Below are 18,422 nucleotides of genomic sequence, written 5' to 3'. Positions count from 1 at the left end.
ATCCCAAAACTAGGCAGGAAGTTGCTCCATAGGCGTTCTGAAGAACCCCAAGAGCACCAGCTATGGACCCACATCAGCTTCGTGGTGTAGCTGGAGAGCCAAGAAGTGTGAGGTAGGGCAAGAAGCAGTATTCTCCAGTGAAAACAAATAGCCTGCAAAGCTACTTGGCCTTTGGACAGATGGCGAGAGGGGAAATCATACAAATCCCTAAGATATTTTAAAGTGTCAGCATCCTGAAGTTAGGACTTGTCCCTTGTCAGTAGCTCTGAATCACAGTCTATCTGCACGTCATTGAACATAATCTCCATGTGCATTATCTCTTTCGGAACAAATAGTCCATTACAATATTAATGATCAACTTTGGGATCCAGATACCTGACATACACTTACCTTATAGGTACAGTTGCACAAAGTCCAGTTTGAGATTGTATAGGAAGGTAAATTTATGGTTTATTGTATGGTTTAAACAAAACCACATTTTCAGTGCCATTAACATCGGCCTCCTATGTCCTTCTCTGGTTGCTTCCTCTGGTGCTTTCACACAATACATTTCTGTTCATTCTAATACTAGCTTTCCTTTCACAAGGCTCTACAGCACTAATAAACTGGTAGACCTAAAATAAGCACCCAAGTTCCCTAGACACACAGTACATAAAGAATCATCTCCTGCCTGTAAAATTACTGAGTAAAGTGAATGCTTAAGTTAGGCACATAAAATCACCCCAAAAAACTTTCATATGCTAGTGCAAAATACATTCAACACATCATAGCAAAAAGGGCAAATTAGGCAGCTTCAACCCTCATTTTAGGTATCTGCATGGGAACAGATTATCACCCCACCAACTGAGAAAAAATGAAAAACAAATGTTTGTACTATATTGTTTTGTTTTAGACATTCTTAAGGTACTATGATACCCCATCAACATTCTAGCATTGCCTTTTACTGCACAAAATCCATGCCAAAGATGCATTATACCTGAGTTACTAGAGAAGTTTCTCAAACATTAGTATTACCTAAGGGCAACAGGCAGGGTGGCAGGCTAAATGTAACCATTTCTCACGAGTATGGTGCGTGCTCACTCCTACGGGACTTCTGTCACTGGCATGCTCTGTCTCCCTCTTTCTTTCACTCCTGTAATACACAACTGAATGTGTCTTACCTGTGTCTCTTGTATCCAAGTTCCTATGTTCAGCAAAGAGAAGGAGGATTTTAGGTTGCGTACAGATTGGATTTTCTTATATATATATTCTTATATATATATATATTTCTTATATATATATATTATATATATGTATATATATAGAGAGAGAGCTATATATAATAATAGCTCTCTCCTTATATACTATATATATGTAATATATAATAGCTCTATTTTACAAAGTTCTTATTTTGTATTGCATGAATATCATTACCACTAGATAACCACACTGGCTGCTCATTCTTCAAGAAAACATACAAAATTTGCTTCAGGTAAATACATATAAAAGTGCAGTTTCCATGCTTAACGTTATGAAGTGTATTGTAAAGATAATTTGACTAACTGGAATTAGGAGCAAAACCAAATCAAAGTATTTTATTTCATTTAATATTTGGAATACCCTAATAATATTATATTATAACATATTATTATATGTATCAAATATATATATAATATGATATATATACTTCTATATATAGCAACATATATAATATATATTGCAATCTTATATTAATTATATCAATATGCTCCACAGCCAACCTTACCATTCTCATTGAAGGCATGTGTCTTTTTATCTGTCAAAAACGGATTTAATTTACAAATGCATTGTCAAAATTACTGCCAATATGATGTATTTTGCTCTACTTATGCTTTACACAAGCTGTACGTATGCATATTACGTATTCCATTGCACAACCAGGTCCTTGTAACTGGCCCAAAAACTACTCACAGTGCTTTCTGATGATGTCAAAGAATTTGTAACTGCAAGTTTTTATGGCTATTTACCTCCAGTATTCTTCTACCCTTTCTCTAAGGATTAAATATCAATTAAAGATTACAAGTTGATAGTAGTTCTCCAAGGTATGTGAGAAGAGCAGAAAAAGTATAGAAAGACCGCATGAAAATAATTTATTCTTTGCTCGTTTATTTTCTGTTTATTCATGAATTAAATGTCTAAAAAGTAAGATTTATCTTTTATTCAATCTTCCCATAAAATCTGGACTGAGTAAGCAGAACCAGAGTAAACAGTAGGCAGAATAGATCTGTACTGTTCTATGTGGAACAAGGTCTATGTGGTTTTTCAGTCTTTAATTAACTTTGTTAAATGATCAACTCCCAAAATTATGAGTATATAAATTTGGCATTCATTTGCTTTGTTTTGTCACCAGTGTGTACTTCCTCTTTTTTTTTTTTTTTTTCATATTTTCTGTGAAAGACAAGGCCACAACAAGGAGTTGTCAAAATTTGAACACCGAATCTGAGAACATCATGTCCATGAAAGCAACCATCAACTGGAAAATGTCTTTTTAAAAAAATTTAATGACTTTTCCAGTAATTTAAAATACTGAAGTCCACTAGGGTAAGAGGAAACTGAGAAGAATGTTAAAAACTATAAGCATTACATGTTCTTAAATATGTCTGGCCTAAGAAATGTGACAAAACCGATTATGCTACAAAGCCAATGATATGACAAAAAGATAATTTTTGAATGATGCCTAAAACCCTCTTTTTGAACAAAATCTAACCACTTACTTTGGCTAGAACTATGCACAGAAGTCTCCTTTCCATAAAATACTGTGGGGTTATCTCCTTGCATTTCCTGCCTTACAATAAAACGTACCTGTGGTGACAGTTATCCATGTATTTAATTCACAGTGTGTGTGTGTGTGTGCACATGTGCATGTTTCAGCAGAAGGAAAGAACCCTTGAACAGGTCAGGAATGGAGAACATGATTTTCTTTTCTCTCAGCTGTAATAAAGATCCCAAATCCTTTCAACTGTTTTGCATGCCCAGAAGCTGAAAAGCATTACACCATCTACATGACAAGACACTCTTCAGTCAAAATCAAGTCAAAATAGACAAGATACTCTTCAATCCTTGGTATCAGAGAGAGTACACTGTGAAGGTACGAGGAGGAAACACTTTGAGTTTTCTCAACACAGTGAGTTTTCTCTCACTACTGTAGCTAGAGGGAAATGGAACTTGGAAGGTTGAGTATTTCTGAAAATGGCAGGAAAAAAAATCCCTGCCCTTTTTCTCTGTTAACAAGAGAGAAGAGTTTACGTATTTTTAGAGTTTACGTATTTTTATAGAAAATTCCAGTCTAGATTGCTCGTAAGAGCTGATAAGAAGTGCTGCCTATTTAAGGATAACGTCTATAAGTGATATTTTGCTAACCATTGCACTCACTGTAGGTCAAAAGTAGTAGTTAGGATTTTTCCATAATAATTTCTACGTCAGTGCAGCTCTCTGAAGGGAGAGTTCCGTGACACAAAATAAAATAAAATAATAATAATAATTAAAAAAAAAAGTAAGAATGTGTTTGTATATGCTTGGTTTTAAGATTACTTTATCAGAATGTTTCACAGCAAGCAAATGTGTCTGGGATGCTGTAATTTAAAGAAGGAAGAGAATGCTTATCTTCACTCCTGGCTGTGCTAGTTGATGATGTTTGCAGATTTATTTTCTACTCTTTTTTTTTTTTTTTTTAGCAATGTTTTCATGGCACTCCTGTTACAATTGAGAATTTCCTAAACTGGAAAGCGAAGTTTGATGCAGAACTCCTAGAAATAAAAAGGAAAAAAATGAAGAGGAGCAAGCAGGCAAAAATAAATTAAGCGGTATGATATAAAACTGGTTGTGAAGCTTTTGCAATATTATCAGACTATCGTGACAAGCCTTAAAAGTAATCTTTACACTGAAAGATGGTAGTAGTAACTAAACTTGTAATACAGTATTCATTTATTGTTCTTCATGTTTCGTGAAGTCTTCTTGAGTGTTGCGTTGGGTTAAATACATCTGATTGGTTCAAGATTTCTGCTGAAGTCATTAAGGTTCCCAAACCACGTTTAAGCTTCTCTGTTTTTATGCCAGATGGTATACCACTTTGAGCATCGTTCTGACAGAAATAGTTGGGTACTGTTAAACAACAGACAGAATTTACATCAGACAGTTTACTGATTTGGCCTTTTCTTCCCCTACCTCCCAAGTAGAAAGGCTTTACTTTGCATTATGTGATGTTCCCCTCACAGATGTAGGAGCTGGTGACTGATGTACAGATCCAAGTTGTTTTTCCTTTATGCCCTATCCATCTGAAAAGATGGAGAAGGCATCTTATCTCCAGTTCCCACAGAGGTTTTCTTGTGGAATGCAAGATGAGGACTGATGCAGTAAGGACTGGGCATTGGCTTTTATTTTACAATTCTGCTTGGTTATATATATATATTTATTTATGTATTTATTTATTTATTTTTAACCTCTAGGGAAACAGCTGTTTGAAATGGATCACAACCTTGACACATCTGACATCCAGTTCTTGGAGGAAGGTAAATTTCTGTTTGTTTCCACCACTGAAAGACAGTGGCTCAATTTTTTTTTTCTAGTAGCCAGCCTTCTTGACCCCATTTCCGTCACACATCTCAAAGCTCTGCTTTCTTTTCCATGAACTTCTACACCACTGATAAACATCTTGTATATCAAATTAAATACTACTTTCCTCTCCTAATGCAATGCATTTCTTCTTTGTTGTTTTGTGTAGGTTTGTCTATTATCTTACTGAAAATAATGCTCTGGTGCCAGCTGAAAATTTAGCAAGGCTGGGCCCAAAGCTGTTAAACTTGCAAGTCTGTTGAAGATGAATCAAATCCACTCACAGTTGCATACCATCTATTTCATTTGCTGTACCTCCTTTTAGTGTTCTAGTTTAAAAGACTGATGTTCAGTTAGGGCAATCCTTTAATGTAACTGCATTATCTCTTGCTATTGACAAAAACACACAGGCAGAAGAGTCTAGTTTTATGTGAATGTAACAACTTAATTAAAAAAAAAAAAAAAAGTTGTTCATGAATGTCAGTGAATATAAACTTGAAATGGCAGTCATAGAGGATTTGTTTCTTCTTGTTTGAGGGCATAATTTAACATTGTCTTCCTCCCAAAATGCTTAAAATGAAGTTGGGTTATTGACACAACATTTTGCTGTCTCAAGGGAGGAACAGACTTCACCTCTGTATTTGGGCTCTGTGCCTAAATGACTTGGATTAATGAGTTAACTTTTAATCATTTCAGAAGAAAATATGAAAGCATGTGAAGCTTCACCTATCTTCCATAATTTAAACCTAAAAAAAAAAAAAAGTTATATGTTAGTGACTGTCTAAACTAGTTGTCTGCCTTTCAAATTTGCTTGCTGAGAAAATACTTTTTAAAGAATAATTCTATATGTTCTGATGTTCCTTATTATGTGTGTTTTTTTACATATATGGGAATTTCTGGGAAAATTGTCTTAAGAATACATGTGAATATTCATTTTATTTTTGTATGTATAATTAGTAATAATATTTAGTAATAGTAATAATTAGTAATAGGGAGGATTATATGGAAAATGGTTTCATAAGAATTAAAGAATACAAACTGAACTTAGTTTACTCAAGAAGGTTAAAAATAACATTAGAATTCAAGGAAGACTGAAGAGACTTAGAACTTAAGACTGAGTATGTAAGAGAGGAGGAGGCTTAAAATACAAAAAAAAAAAGCACAGCAAATGCTCAGTGGTGCTCTTTTCAAAGACTGAATGTACAAAGAATGAATATAAAAACATTGTGTATTTTGTTGTGCAGGTACTGTTTTCATCTTGCATAAAATAAATTATTTTCCTGTTCTTTGCAGCTGGAAACAGTGTGGAGGTTGATGAATCTTTATTCCAAGAAATGGATGATTTAGAGTTGGAGGATGAAGAGGATGACCCCGACTACAACCCTGTTAATTTAGATAGCGATTAGACTTTTTATTGAACTGGCTCTGTCATCAGCATGGACTTAGATAAGGAGAGATAGGCAGGCAGAAAAGCCACAGCATCTGTGGTTGTAGTAGTGTGTATTGTTTTTCTTTTTTCAAAGAAAAAGTATTTTAAATCCAGGAGAACCATCTTCTGATGATTTTCATTATAAATAAATTGACTTCAATATTTCAAATGAAAAATTTGAGGCATATTGTTCTGTCTGAAAATACTCTATTTTCTCTTTTTTTTTTTTTCCTTTCCAATTCTGTAAGTGTCCTGTGAAGAGACGTGACAAGAAGCAAGACAGAAAGATGTCATAGCAGTCACTAAACACATCTACATGCAAAGGCTGAGCAGCTGTTCTGCTATCTTCCAACTAGGCTATGCATGGGCAAGTTTAGTGAATAAAAGGGATCACATACTATGCAGTTTTCTTTTTCTTTGAAATTTTATTACGCTGCAAGTAGTGTTCAGTTCTGATGCCCCAACTTACTAGCTGAACAGCTGCAGATTGGCAGCACTAGTCACCTTCTAATAAGGCATAGCCATTTCCATTTTACTACAGTAAAATCTTTTGCCATAGTTCAGGGTAATAGTTTCAAAAAGACTAGTTCAGCTTTGTAGGGGAAGAAAAATAAATCTGAGCGATACAGTCCTCTTAAAAAAAAGAAGTTTGATTTGTTTAGAAAAGGCTTTACAAAGCCCTTTTTTTCTTCCTGTGCATCAACGAACTTCCATGGCAAAAAAAAAAAAAAAATGTTTGCTTTTGGCAAAAGTCTATGTAAAAACACTATCAGCAGAATACAGTAACAGTATTTATAGAGTGCATGTAAGTTTGAATGTAATGAGAGTTGGTTTTGAAGCATCTTGTTAGCAGTAAAGTTGGCAGCCAGTAAAAGTCTTAAGGTACAGTAAAGCTGCGTATCGACTAGTGGATGTTACACTGTTAACCATTCTGAGTTGCTTATGGAGCTACTAGCTTGATGGTAGACTCCTTCCCCCTTTGCACCTCCAGGAAAAAAAAAAATTACTGCAAGAAATGTGGTGTTCAAACAGGCCGCGGTTGAGACTGCGTCAGCTAGAAGGATGGTATGGAAGAAGGTTTCAAGAAACAGCTCTCCAAATAGAGACCTCCAGGCTCCTTGATGATTAGAAACTGCTGGATTTTAAAATGCTTCTGGTAGATTGCCTTAACTGCTCCAGCTTCAGCCTTTGCAAAGAGGATTGCACTAAAGTGTCCGTGCTTAGAGGAATAAAGAATTTTTGAACTTTAATGTTTAGAAATTCCATATGCAAGATGAGAGATTTCATTCCAGAAATAATTTAATGATAGATAAGATTACCAGCTCATGCCACTTGAGAACATCTGTTTAGGATGACCTTATATAACATGTTTCAGTAGTCATGTCTTTTTGTACTCAAGATGACTAAGTATGCGTTTCTAATAGATAGAAATAAATGTTCAAGTACCCTATAAATGCTTTTATAAATTAACCATGTGCCTTTGTTCCTACCATCCTCTATTTGATCTTTTTAATTTTGGCACCTAAGAACTCTAGACAAGCGTCTAGGTTTCAATGATGATGTATGTTTCAAAGCAATAAGCGGGATCTGTGTTCCAGCAGACATTACCAAATATGCTTAAAAACTTGTACGCTAATGTGATATGAAATCTGACTTTTCCAAAGATGCGGTTGGATTGAAAGCTTCATAGTGACTGTGTCCAGCTTCCTGTGCAATTGCTAGTATACTTTAAAATGCTGTTCAACGCTGAATTTAATTTTCTTCTGCTATTTCTCAATTCAGCTGCATTTAAAAAAAGAAAAAAAAAAAAAGAAAAAGTTTGCTTTCCATTGTCAGTTTATATGTTTAAAACTAGGATATTTTTCATAAAAACAATGATTTAGTTCTCCTCAAATCTGGAGTGAATCCAAGAATACTGTGTAATCTGTGCAAAATGTGGTAATCTGAAAAAGTTTTCTAAGTAAGTCACTGATGATGCAGGAATCATCTAAATGAGAAAAACGAGTTTCTTGCTAATGGTATTTCTAGATTAATGGGGTTTTCTATTCTGTTTTCACACTAACGTATTTATTGTTTTTTATGCAGAGGATGTGTAGTTTAAAGTTACAACTGTCAAGTTAAAATGTAGAAATGTATTTTTCATTATTGCTTGCATCTTTTGTTTCAAAGCAGAGGAGCTAAGGATTGAAATAACAAAACATTGCTTAAGTCCATTTCTCCAAGTCTTTGACGGAAGTTTCAGTAACGTAGACTGAACTTCTGATTTGTTTAGCTTTATTATCAATTAACATCTGTGAAATAAAAGGGAATTTGACTGAGAGTGGGCTCGGCTACATTTGTGACACGGGCTGAGAGGTGGGCTTTTTTTGTAAAAGAAGTTTAGGTGAGTTTCTCAAAATTTGCTTACCCGCTTTGAGTTAAACTGAAGTCTAATTCGTATTAGTCTAATAAAATCCCATCAATTAACTCTGATGGAATTTTAGTAATTCAAACTCGTGATGCTGACAACCATCTTGCTTTTAGATCTGCAAGTCCAAAGCTTACGCTGTAATCCATGTAGAGAGACTATTATGGGTTGCAATGCTGCACTACGGGGCCAGAGCTAATCCAGGTTTGATCCTGATAAACTTTATGCCAGAGCCCTAGTAGAATTCAAAGGCAGGTGCCCACTAGATCAAGATGCTGCAGGGATACCATCTCAGGCCACATCTGGCATGCTGCAAAGACAAGACTTCATACAAAAGTGCAATGATTGCTGCCTGCTTTGAGGCAAACAAGACCTTGGGGTAATATGCTCTTCTGATTTGCTATGTTAATAATAGGTCAGTGGTTAATAGTGGTCAGTGGTTAGTGCGTTTTGGCCAAAAAGGCAGAGCTTCTAATACAGTTCCCTGGGGACATTCAACTTCAGTCTTTCTGCTTTTAACCATCAGGGTAACATGTGTTCTAAGTACATCAAGCCTGCATCCTGAGAGAAAGAGCAGACACATACCTGTGCTCTCTTATTGCAAAATCCGATAGGTTTTTTGTTTTATTTTTTTTATTATCCCGTCAGTGCATTGCAACTTCGCTCCAATTAGAAGACAGAGGAGAGACTTCACAGGTTTAATTCTTTCACATAGGCACATTTATTGCCATGAAAATGATTTTCCTTTCAGCACTGAATGCTAGTGAAATCTGCCAACTGATAGAGGTAGCTGGTATCAGTGGGCTGTGGCACACTGTGTGGGTGGTATGAGGGGTAGGTGGCTTTTTATTACTACAATGGGACTTTGGTATATTCTACCATTGGAAAAAGAGTAGAAGATCAAGGTCCAGCTTGTACCTGGCTTTATTTGTGCTGAAGGTAAGCTCATCAGAAGGCCCACGTTAGTCTTCTGACTTTGAACTCGTTTTGTTTTCTGTGGCCAGGGTAAATATGTACAGGTGGAAAAAATCACCAGTCCCCATGTCTGAAGTTCAAACTTGTATACCAGGGGGTGTAGCAATTTTGTAAATCACGGGGTTTTGTTGTACGTTTTCTTGGTATTGGTGACGTGAAGTTCCAGGAGAAAAGACGATCTAACTGTACCATTGGGGGTATATAAAAAACTACTTGTAAGCTAATAATAGGAGGTAACCTGTGTTCAACTGAAGGAGCCAAGAGCATGCTGTGCATGAAATAATTCCGTCCAGCAAAAAGCAGGTAGAATGTGTCAGAAGGCTAAAGCAGATGGATTGAAAATGAGAAGAGCAAGCTGGTTTTTGGGACTAGTGAGTGCAGTTGGTGTCTGGAAAAAAAATAATAAAAAAAAAAATGTTGGAACAAAACGCTTCTTCCTTAGATCGTGATCCTTCCTTCTGCCCTCTTGAGTAAGGCTGTGCTGAAAGGGAATACAATACAAAGGCCAGTTTAATAGCTAAGAGTTGAGTATTTGTGTTTACCAAGCTAATAGAAACTCAAACATATGAAACCAGAACTATAGCACAGACGGACAATGTTATTTCCAGTCCAGACATTTAAAGTTCTACCAAAAGAAGCCTCAAGAAATTCACAAGTAGAAACATTTCCATAAAATTTTTAAACTATCTTTAACACCAATCTATTTTCACTTGGCTTTCTACAACTTAGGTATTCTTAAAGTCAGTGAATGTAAAAGCAAACACAAAGAAAGGAACTCACAGTTTACTTTGAAAATTAACTGAAATATCTTGTAAAATTACAAACAGGAAACTGGTGAAATTGAATAGCTCTCAGACAAGTCATGTTTTCTGAATGAGTTGTTATAGTATTGTTTCTATAACACAGAATTGAGTAACATACTGAAAATTGATGTATTTTGTTATTCTAGAACTTCAGGTGCATCCATCCGCTGTAAACTCCAAAGGATGATGAGACTCAAAACCAGCCTACATTTCATTGTTAATATCCCAGGTGATTTTGATGGGCAGGGTCTTAATTTTCTCGTTAAGTACTTCATCAAACCTTTCACTCTGTGCCACTGTCATCATATTTTTCCAGTCTCCAACAGTGCCTGAGGAAAGAAGCAACAAAGCGGGATGAGAAGCAGAACATGCACCTGTCTGGAAGCCTGCCGGCCGACAGCAAGCGCTATCCTCAGGAGGCTCTTCCTGGCTTCCTCAGCATCTCTCAGTTGCCGGCCCCCTGAGAGAGACTCCGTGTGCTCTTTGGAGGACACACTTCCAAATCTAGGGGATGTGAATAAAACACAGCATATCGTCCTGTCTCCTCATAAGGTCACTAAGCTCCCTGGTTCTGTTTTTTAGTGATTCCTTTGAGATCAAATAAGAGATGGGGGAAAGGGTTAAAAGCTGTTACAATGGACTGCTTCCATTTTACCTTTTCGTAGAAATCTACCCCTTTTTTTGTCTGCGATGTCATCTGGCAGGTTCTCGTAGTTTGCCCTGGGATCTTTCTTCATGTTCTCAAAAGTAGCCTGTCTCACAACGCTTTCTATTTCCTCTTCACTCAGCTTCTTGCCTAGGAAGTTGCAGATCTTCAGCACAGCACTTCTGAGATCCTGCAATAATATTACTTTAAAGCATCTTGTTGATGCAAAGAACTAAATACAGGATCATAAAGGGCATAAATCTAGGTTCAAAACGGGCCATGGTTTTTATGAGAGCATAGTCTCACTTGCACGTCTTGAGCTCTTGAGAGCAGGGATGCTGTAGCCACCTATGGCAGCAAGCTGCCTTGGAGGAAGGAGAAATTGCACAAAGACACAGGCAGACACCAAACAGGGAACATTTGGTCAGCAATTTGAGAGCTCCTCAAGTGCCTTAGCAACTGCCTCTTAAGCATTTGTTTTCTTTAGTGGAACTGTTCTTATGAGCACGATGTTTGTGTTGAAGATACTCACAAAAGTCTTGTCCTGTACTATTTCGGAATGTTTTGTTTTGTTGTTCTTTTTTATTTTATTTTTTTTGAGGTCGTGGTGAAGATTACTTTTGTCCTACTAGAAGGTGATCTATCCAATAATTCTTTAGTGGTTGATAAAATCTTGCACCAATGAGAAAAAATGACTTTATTCTCTCAGAAGTCTCAATTTGATTCTACTCCATAAGGGACTAAGCACTTTCCAATATAAACCATAAGTATAAAGACCAATCTGAAAATACATTTGGTATGGGAAGAGAAACCCTTGAATACAGTGATATAATTGACCTCACCTTTTTCATATCTTCATAGGTAAGGAAGAGTATATTGAAATCCTCCGCATGGCCACACCAGCCCGCAACGTGATCAAACCAAGAACTGGCAAGCACTTATCAAGGGAAAATAATTGAGAGAGAGAGAGAAAAAAAAATGTTATTAACAGCTAACAGTAAAACAGTAACATTATCAGTCACTTTTTTGGCACCTGCATTATTTTTGAGGATAGGAGCGTAGGCTTTCCTCTCTTCTGTTCCTTTTTTTCCCAAGGCTCAGAAGGAAGTTATGCCTGTAAAGGCATAATGGGTTGTCTTTTTACAGGGGGTGGAGGGATGCGTGCTCACAGGTTATGGGTGACAATTCTTTATGCTCATGTGGCAAATCCCCTCTGGTTTCTGGCAACCTGCACTAACACCGGCAGAAGCAAAAACCTACTTCTCTATTTTCCCTGTACCATCTTTTCCTATGGGTTCAGCTCCACTAACCAAGTGCAGAAGGTGTTAAGAGTTCCTCAGTCATAATGGCTACATTCTGAGTCGGCATCTAACGCAAATAAAACAAACAGTTTGCACATTGCTGGGGAGCAGCAATGCCTTGACTATACTACCTCCGTTGGACGAAATTTAATCAGAAAATGGTGCCAAGCTCAGGCAGCCTCTGCAGCTTTGGATCCAGGTTACAGCATAGCTGAGGGTTCTGGGTACTTGGTATTTATTGATAAAATTTATCTCCATTCAACCTGAGGTCGTGGACCAGGATTTGGACTCCTTAAGTAAGAAAGATATCCTACCTTTGCCAGCTAAAAACCTCTCCATGAAAATGTTAAAATCTGGAACTTCCTCTAATGTGGTGATGAATTTGGAAAAGTGGTAGTAAGAAACCACCACATCCTTGGGGTTCCTGGTAACATAAATAATCTGAAAAACAACAAGAACACTGGTCTCAGAGATATTACAGGACTCTGTTATCCTGACCATCAGTGCAGTTGTCCATAGATGCCCCTACAGGTAACACTAAAAGTGTGAGAAACCAGTCTCAATGCATGGGCATCTCATTTGTTGGGCATCATTTGGATTTCAAATCCTCTTTTCTGCATGGCAGATTTCACTTTCAAATTTTACTGGGATTGAGAAGAAAGTGGTGAGAACATTGCAGTTTTCCACTATTCCCGTATCAGTGAAGAACCTAACTGCAGTACTACAGACTTGCCTCCACAGCTCCTGTGAGCAGAGCTCTGCCACAAAAATCACTGAGGCAAATTTTCCTGATTGTTTTTAAGTACATTGTAAAAATAACATCACTTACACGTCCTCTTTTGTTTCTCAGGTCTCTTGGAAGTAAGTAGTAAGGCAGGTGGGTGGCAAAAACACGAGGCAAAGGAAGACTTGCAAAATCCTTATTTTTTATATTGTATTCCAGCCATGGGATTCTGTCCATGAGCTCCATATCTTCTGTTCCATTTCGGTGGCCTTCATGAAGTATTAAGCTCAAAATGTTCTGAGTCCACACAGTTCCTGAGAAGAAGACCTTTTTGTTTGAACATTGTTTGATTATTTATTTTTAATTAAAGACAGTATATTGTCAAAAACACAGCCTCTGCACAGTTGTAGTTGTTTAACTTTGTGAATATAAATACAGCTTTGCATACTGAAGATAGCAAACATAAAATCCATGGCAGGTAACTAAACCCTCAGTTCTTTCACACAGCATACTCAGCTTCCACACAAATTGTGTCTGTCCTCACTCTCTTGTAGCAACATGAGCTGTTTCATCTCTGTGGTCCACACTCCTAAAAATATTTCTCATCCTGAAGGGATCTAGGAAAAGACTTTTGCTTCCTGAATTCCTGAAAAGTGTTGTAAGATGCCACAAAACAAACACCGTGCTTATAAAGCACAAATGGTGATTTCACAGCTGTGATGACTGTCTTACTCTGCTTGGCATCATCAGCCCAGCCAATTTTTCTGTACAGAGGTGGAGCTTCAACAGAAGGATTAGAGGGCACCTTAGATAGCTGGTGAGGAAGAACAGATGGGGGGGGACAGGACAGAGGAAAAGCTGTGAATGGGAAGAAGACGATATTCTGTGCAATTCATGACTCAGAATCATCTTCCAGCTTTTTCCTGTCACTGGGTACCCCATCACTTTGCAACACAAAACTCTCACTCCCAAAGATGCGCTCATCTCAGTGCCTTAACATCTTTATCCCTTAAATCCTGCCTTCCCATCCTGACCCTCTGCCTTCCTGGACAGCTTGCTCCAGCACCACCTGATGATGAGTTAGCATCACTAGCATCACTTGGGCTCTCTGACCCCTACCACTGCCACTCAGGACCTCTCCACAGGCTTCTTGTACCTTCAGGAACTCAGCTTGTTTTGGGCATAGCTTGCTCTGAGCACCGAGTCAAAGATTGAGGTAGATCAACTCAGTTGGACAGCAGGAATCTTGTGTCTGGCTGTTCAGGCCATGGCTGTGCAGGATTCGTACTTAATGCTGCACTGCATATGCTCAGAGATGGTTCAGGTCTAAAAGCAAAGCCAACAACCTTAGGCACATCTGTGATTAGGCAGCTGAAGAAAGGCAGATTTATTTCCTCTTTGGAAACGATTCCATTCTTACCTGATTTGGGATAAGTAGCTATAAATATGTCACTGTCTTTGATTTCAAAATTCTCCAGAGAAGCTACGTGCTCGACTGAAGTATTTACACCAAAGTAAAACCCTTTGTACTTGAACATAAACTCTTTTGACGGTTCCATTGTTAATCTTTTGTCTCTTATTGGTGAATAAGCTGCAATGAGAAAATATAAAATTATACCTTTCTGTCTTGTTGTCATCTCACAGAAAAACAAAGAAAAAGCAAATAAACAAACAAAACCAGAAAACTCCACCCTACAAAGCAAAACAAAACAAAACACCAAAGGTGCAATTCAAAAAACAACAAAAAAAATGGTTCTTGCAAATTCTAGCACAATGCACTTGCACAATACTCTGAATTTTAACATTCATATTTTCACAAGAATATCAGGATATGTTTCTAATGATAATAACTATTAAAAAAAAAAGATATATAGCATGATCCTTTATTAATAAGAAAGTGTATGTTATACACATGTAAAAACTAACATAACCAAAGGTAACCTGTGTAAAAAATCATTTGTCAAATTTTCTCTAGGATTTGAGCAACTACAAAGTTTCCTTTGGATTGTCATCACCTGTTAGACAGAGCTGGCTTAACCAAGCTCCCTTTCTAAATTTTGTGACTGAAACTGTGTTCTGCATGTTTTATTTTAATTTCTGTCTCCTTCTAGTTATTCTGTCTCCTTATCAGTTCTTCTCTCATAGTAAGCATAATTTCTACAAACAGGGATGGGTAGGCATAAATGTAAGTTTTCAAACATGCCTACTGGTTTTATGACATATTCTTGTATCTTAATACCATTGCTGCATATTTGCCAGAAAAAAAAATATGTTAATCATCATTGTAGGGAAGAACGAACTCTTTGGGAGAAACAGCAAGAGAAACAGAGTGAAGAGAGAGACCAACTCTTCTAGCTGAGCAAGAGCAAAATAAACATCCAGGTTTGAAGTTTTCGTTTGTGTCCCTTTGAGCTGAACATCCACGGATTTCAGTGACTTGAACATCCAGGTCTCTCTCTCCCAAGTGAGAAGATATACTTCAGACAACGTACAAGCCTTAGGAGAAATGACGTGAGCAAGTCCATTTTCAGACTTAGATATCACAACCATTATTTTATTTGGGTTGGAAAATATTTTGAAAAAGAGACATTTCAATCTGGAGTTTTATTCAGGTTTCTGTCCCCTGCCTTCCCCCTTGCAAAGCGTAGGTGACCCGTCCTTTGTCCTCTCTGCCTGAAGTGTTTGCCCTTGCCTCATCACCTGGCTATCCCTGTAGCTCGGATTTGCCAAATCAGCAGTTTACGCAATTCCCACCAGCCAAGTGACCCGGGTTCATCACAGCAGACAGTCCTTGGAAATGAGGCCGCCAATCCCATCCCTTATTGCTCAGCCTCTCTTCTCTTTAGGCTCTCCTGCTCTGTGAGCTCAGCTCATGGCTGGGTGCCTTGACAAACACCCTCGGACTGCCCCCGGTGAGGCACATGCGTGCGCACGGACACCGCCCGTGGGGCCTGTGCTGCCACTGGGCCCTTGGTAGCTGCTCCACCAGGAGGCAGCTGCCAAAAAGAAGCAGCATGGGGCACGCGTGCTGCTCGCCCAGGTAACCTCCTGCCATGGCATGGCCACAGGAGGACACACAGACGTCCCCCAAGGTTGACTCCATGGCTCAGCCTGGGGCTGATGCTCCCCGCTCCCCTCCAGCTGCCCGCCACCATCACCGTCGTCTGTAGGACAACTGCACACTTAGCTGATCTCAGCCACATCGGTGGAACAGCCAAGCAGATGTTTAAATTTTATCTATTTTTATATACCTGGGTTCATTTATAGAGCCAGATTAAATAGCTGATGAGTCACTAACTGCACCAGAAACAAGGCTGAAGAGCAGTAGCAGCACTAACCTCACTTAGAGACCGAGGAATTGGTACACAGTTGAATTCAAGTCATGACTTGAATCTGGGGAAGTCCTAAGAATGCAAGGATATGGGGAATGAGTGAATATTTTTATGGATACATAGAGGAAGAATGAAGAGTTTCTGAGAAACTAAAGGAAGACACAGTCTTTTTTTTTTTTTTTTTTAAAAAAAAAAAGAGCTTTCTTACCCATATATGAATATGCAATAAAAATTATACGAGGAAAAATAGCCTCACCTCTTTGTCTGGAGAGCCTATTTGTGGTCTAATATATCTGATGGGAGAAGAAATAAGCATTCAAATGTGCTCTTACTGGCCAGATATGAATCTGAAAAATGCATCTAACAATCTGCCTCCAGCTGCAGACATAAAGGTGTCCCCTGATTCACCTCCTGCACCCACAGTGACCGTACACTTCTACTCTGCTCATTTAACTGCCTCGCAGCCATGACTCCAATCCCTTGCTGAATCGTACAGAAAACCGATGTAAAACTCATTGTCCTGCACCAGCTGTCAGACACCCAGCTCCTCACGGCTGAACTCCTGCCCGCACAGCCCCTGTTTCTATGCATCTCCTTCCCGCAGAGCTTCTCAAAGTGTTCGACAAAAGAGCTCCGTGCACAACTATTCTCATTTTAGTGGCAGGGCAGTATAGCATCGTTTAACTCACAGATCTACAGTTGCAATAATTTTAGGCACACTTACCTTCTCTGCTCTCTCTTTGGTGCCCACGGAGATGTATGTTATTCCTTCCCCGTTCAGTGAACGCGAATACTTCGAGAGAGGTTTGAGCGGTCACATTTCCTATCTAACCAAGGCATGCACTCACAAACACCTTGCTGTTTGGCTTCCGTTCAGCATTTGCTTATCTCTAACACCGAGATTAGAGAACTGACATAACCCATGAAAAGGTTAAAGCAGTCCAGAGAGATTGGTGAAATTATTCAAATGCTCGTTTTAAGTTTTGTTCCTCTTTTTATTGACAGCATTATGAAAGACGAATAGAGAGGAGCAGAAGGGAATACAAACTTTTCCTTTTCTTTTTTTTTTTTTTTTAAACTCCGCTCCCTCTGAACTTTTGTCCACAGTGGTTTTACCTGAAACTTTGAGTGCCAGTAGTTCTGCAGAACGGCCTGAATCCACTGCCCCCCACCTCAGTGGGGTCGAACTGGTCAAACCTGGTCTCAGACAAGGAACTGGCTATTTAAGTTCAACATATGTATGTCAGGAGGACTAAATTCTTTTTCATCACAGGGGAAAGCCTCAGGCCAAAAGATTAGGCCTGCACTGCTTTGCTTTCTGCTCCAATCAGGCATTCCTCTAGTATTTTGTAACTGCAAATTCTTCTCTAAGTGTTTAATAATAGTGAAAGACAATAGCTATTGATCCCAAAACTAGGCAGGAAGTTGCTCCACAGGCGTTCTGAAGAACCCCAAGAGCACCAGCTATGGACCCACATCAGCTTCGTGATGTAGCTGGAGAGCCAAGAAGTGTGAGGTAGGGCAAGAAGCAGTATTCTCCAGTGAAAACAAATAGCCTGCAAAGCTACTTGGCCTTTGGACAGATGGCGAGAGGGGAAATCATACAAATCCCTAAGATATTTTAAAGTGTCAGCATCCTGAAGTTAGGACTTGTCCCTTGTCAGTAGCTCTGAATCACAGTCTATCTGCACGTCATTGAACATAATCTCCACATGCATTATCTCTTTCGGGACAAATAGCCCATTACAATATTAATGATCAACTTTGGGATCCAGATACCTGACATACACTTACCTTATAGGTACAGTTGCACAAAGTCCAGTTTGAGATTGTATAGGAAGGTAAATTTATGGTTTATTGTATGGTTTAAACAAAACCACATTTTCAGTGCCATTAACATCGGCCTCCTATGTCCTTCTCTGGTTGCTTCCTCTGGTGCTTTCACACAATACATTTCTGTTCATTCTAATACTAGCTTTCCTTTCACAAGGCTCTACAGCACTAATAAACTGGTAGACCTAAAATAAGCACCCAAGTTCCCTAGACACACAGTACATAAAGAATCATCTCCTGCCTGTAAAATTACTGAGTAAAGTGAATGCTTAAGTTAGGCACATAAAATCACCCCAAAAAACTTTCATATGCTAGTGCAAAATACATTCAACACATCATAGCAAAAAGGGCAAATTAGGCAGCTTCAACCCTCATTTTAGGTATCTGCATGGGAACAGATTAT

The 18,422-nt window shown here is 38.3% G+C and overlaps 2 protein-coding genes across 4 annotated transcripts; one reads left to right on the top strand and one right to left on the bottom strand.

Moving 5' to 3' along the window:
• Positions 1-62: 62 nt before the first annotated feature.
• Positions 63-8,318, top strand: LOC308192780 (RWD domain-containing protein 1-like; the record flags this gene model as incomplete). The annotated part of the gene is given in 5 exon segments (XM_080586693.1): positions 63-107; positions 3,693-3,785; positions 3,788-3,821; positions 4,464-4,526; positions 5,863-8,318. Coding segments are annotated over 5 exon segments (348 nt in total). The 3' UTR covers positions 5,976-8,318.
• On the bottom strand, positions 6,131-17,139 carry LOC308193426 (amine sulfotransferase-like). 3 transcript variants are annotated; one of them, XR_013949622.1, is made up of 8 exons: positions 16,106-16,130; positions 14,275-14,445; positions 12,960-13,168; positions 12,445-12,571; positions 11,672-11,766; positions 10,839-11,019; positions 10,302-10,512; positions 6,131-9,861 (listed from the first exon to the last, which is right to left on the bottom strand). XR_013949622.1 is itself a non-coding variant. In XM_080588127.1 (7 exons), the coding sequence occupies exons 2-7, from the start codon at positions 14,411-14,413 to the stop codon at positions 10,388-10,390; spliced, it is 876 nt and encodes a 291-aa protein (XP_080444253.1). In that variant the 5' UTR covers positions 14,414-14,445; positions 16,911-17,139; the 3' UTR covers positions 9,873-10,387. The 3 variants fall into 3 exon arrangements, 2 of the variants coding, with proteins under 2 accessions (XP_080444253.1, XP_080444252.1); XM_080588127.1 differs by lacking the exons at positions 6,131-9,861; positions 16,106-16,130 and adding an exon at positions 16,911-17,139 and having other exon boundaries at positions 9,873-10,512; XM_080588126.1 differs by lacking the exon at positions 6,131-9,861 and having other exon boundaries at positions 9,873-10,512; positions 16,106-16,253.
• Positions 17,140-18,422: the final 1,283 nt, after the last annotated feature.

Source organism: Anser brachyrhynchus (genome assembly GCF_964034855.1).
Source record: "Anser brachyrhynchus genome assembly, chromosome: 3".
NCBI lineage: Eukaryota > Metazoa > Chordata > Aves > Anseriformes > Anatidae > Anser > Anser brachyrhynchus.
Note: the sequence above shows the minus strand (reverse complement) of the source record. Positions and strands in the feature narration are given on the sequence as shown.

Coding starts and splice junctions, on each gene's coding strand:
- LOC308193426 (XM_080588126.1), bottom strand. Junction 12,572..12,959: donor TGAGAAACAAAAGAGGACGT/GTAAGTGATGTT, acceptor GTTGTTTTTCAG/ATTATTTATGTTACCAGGAA. Junction 10,513..10,838: donor GGGTAGATTTCTACGAAAAG/GTAAAATGGAAG, acceptor TTCTTTCCTCAG/GCACTGTTGGAGACTGGAAA.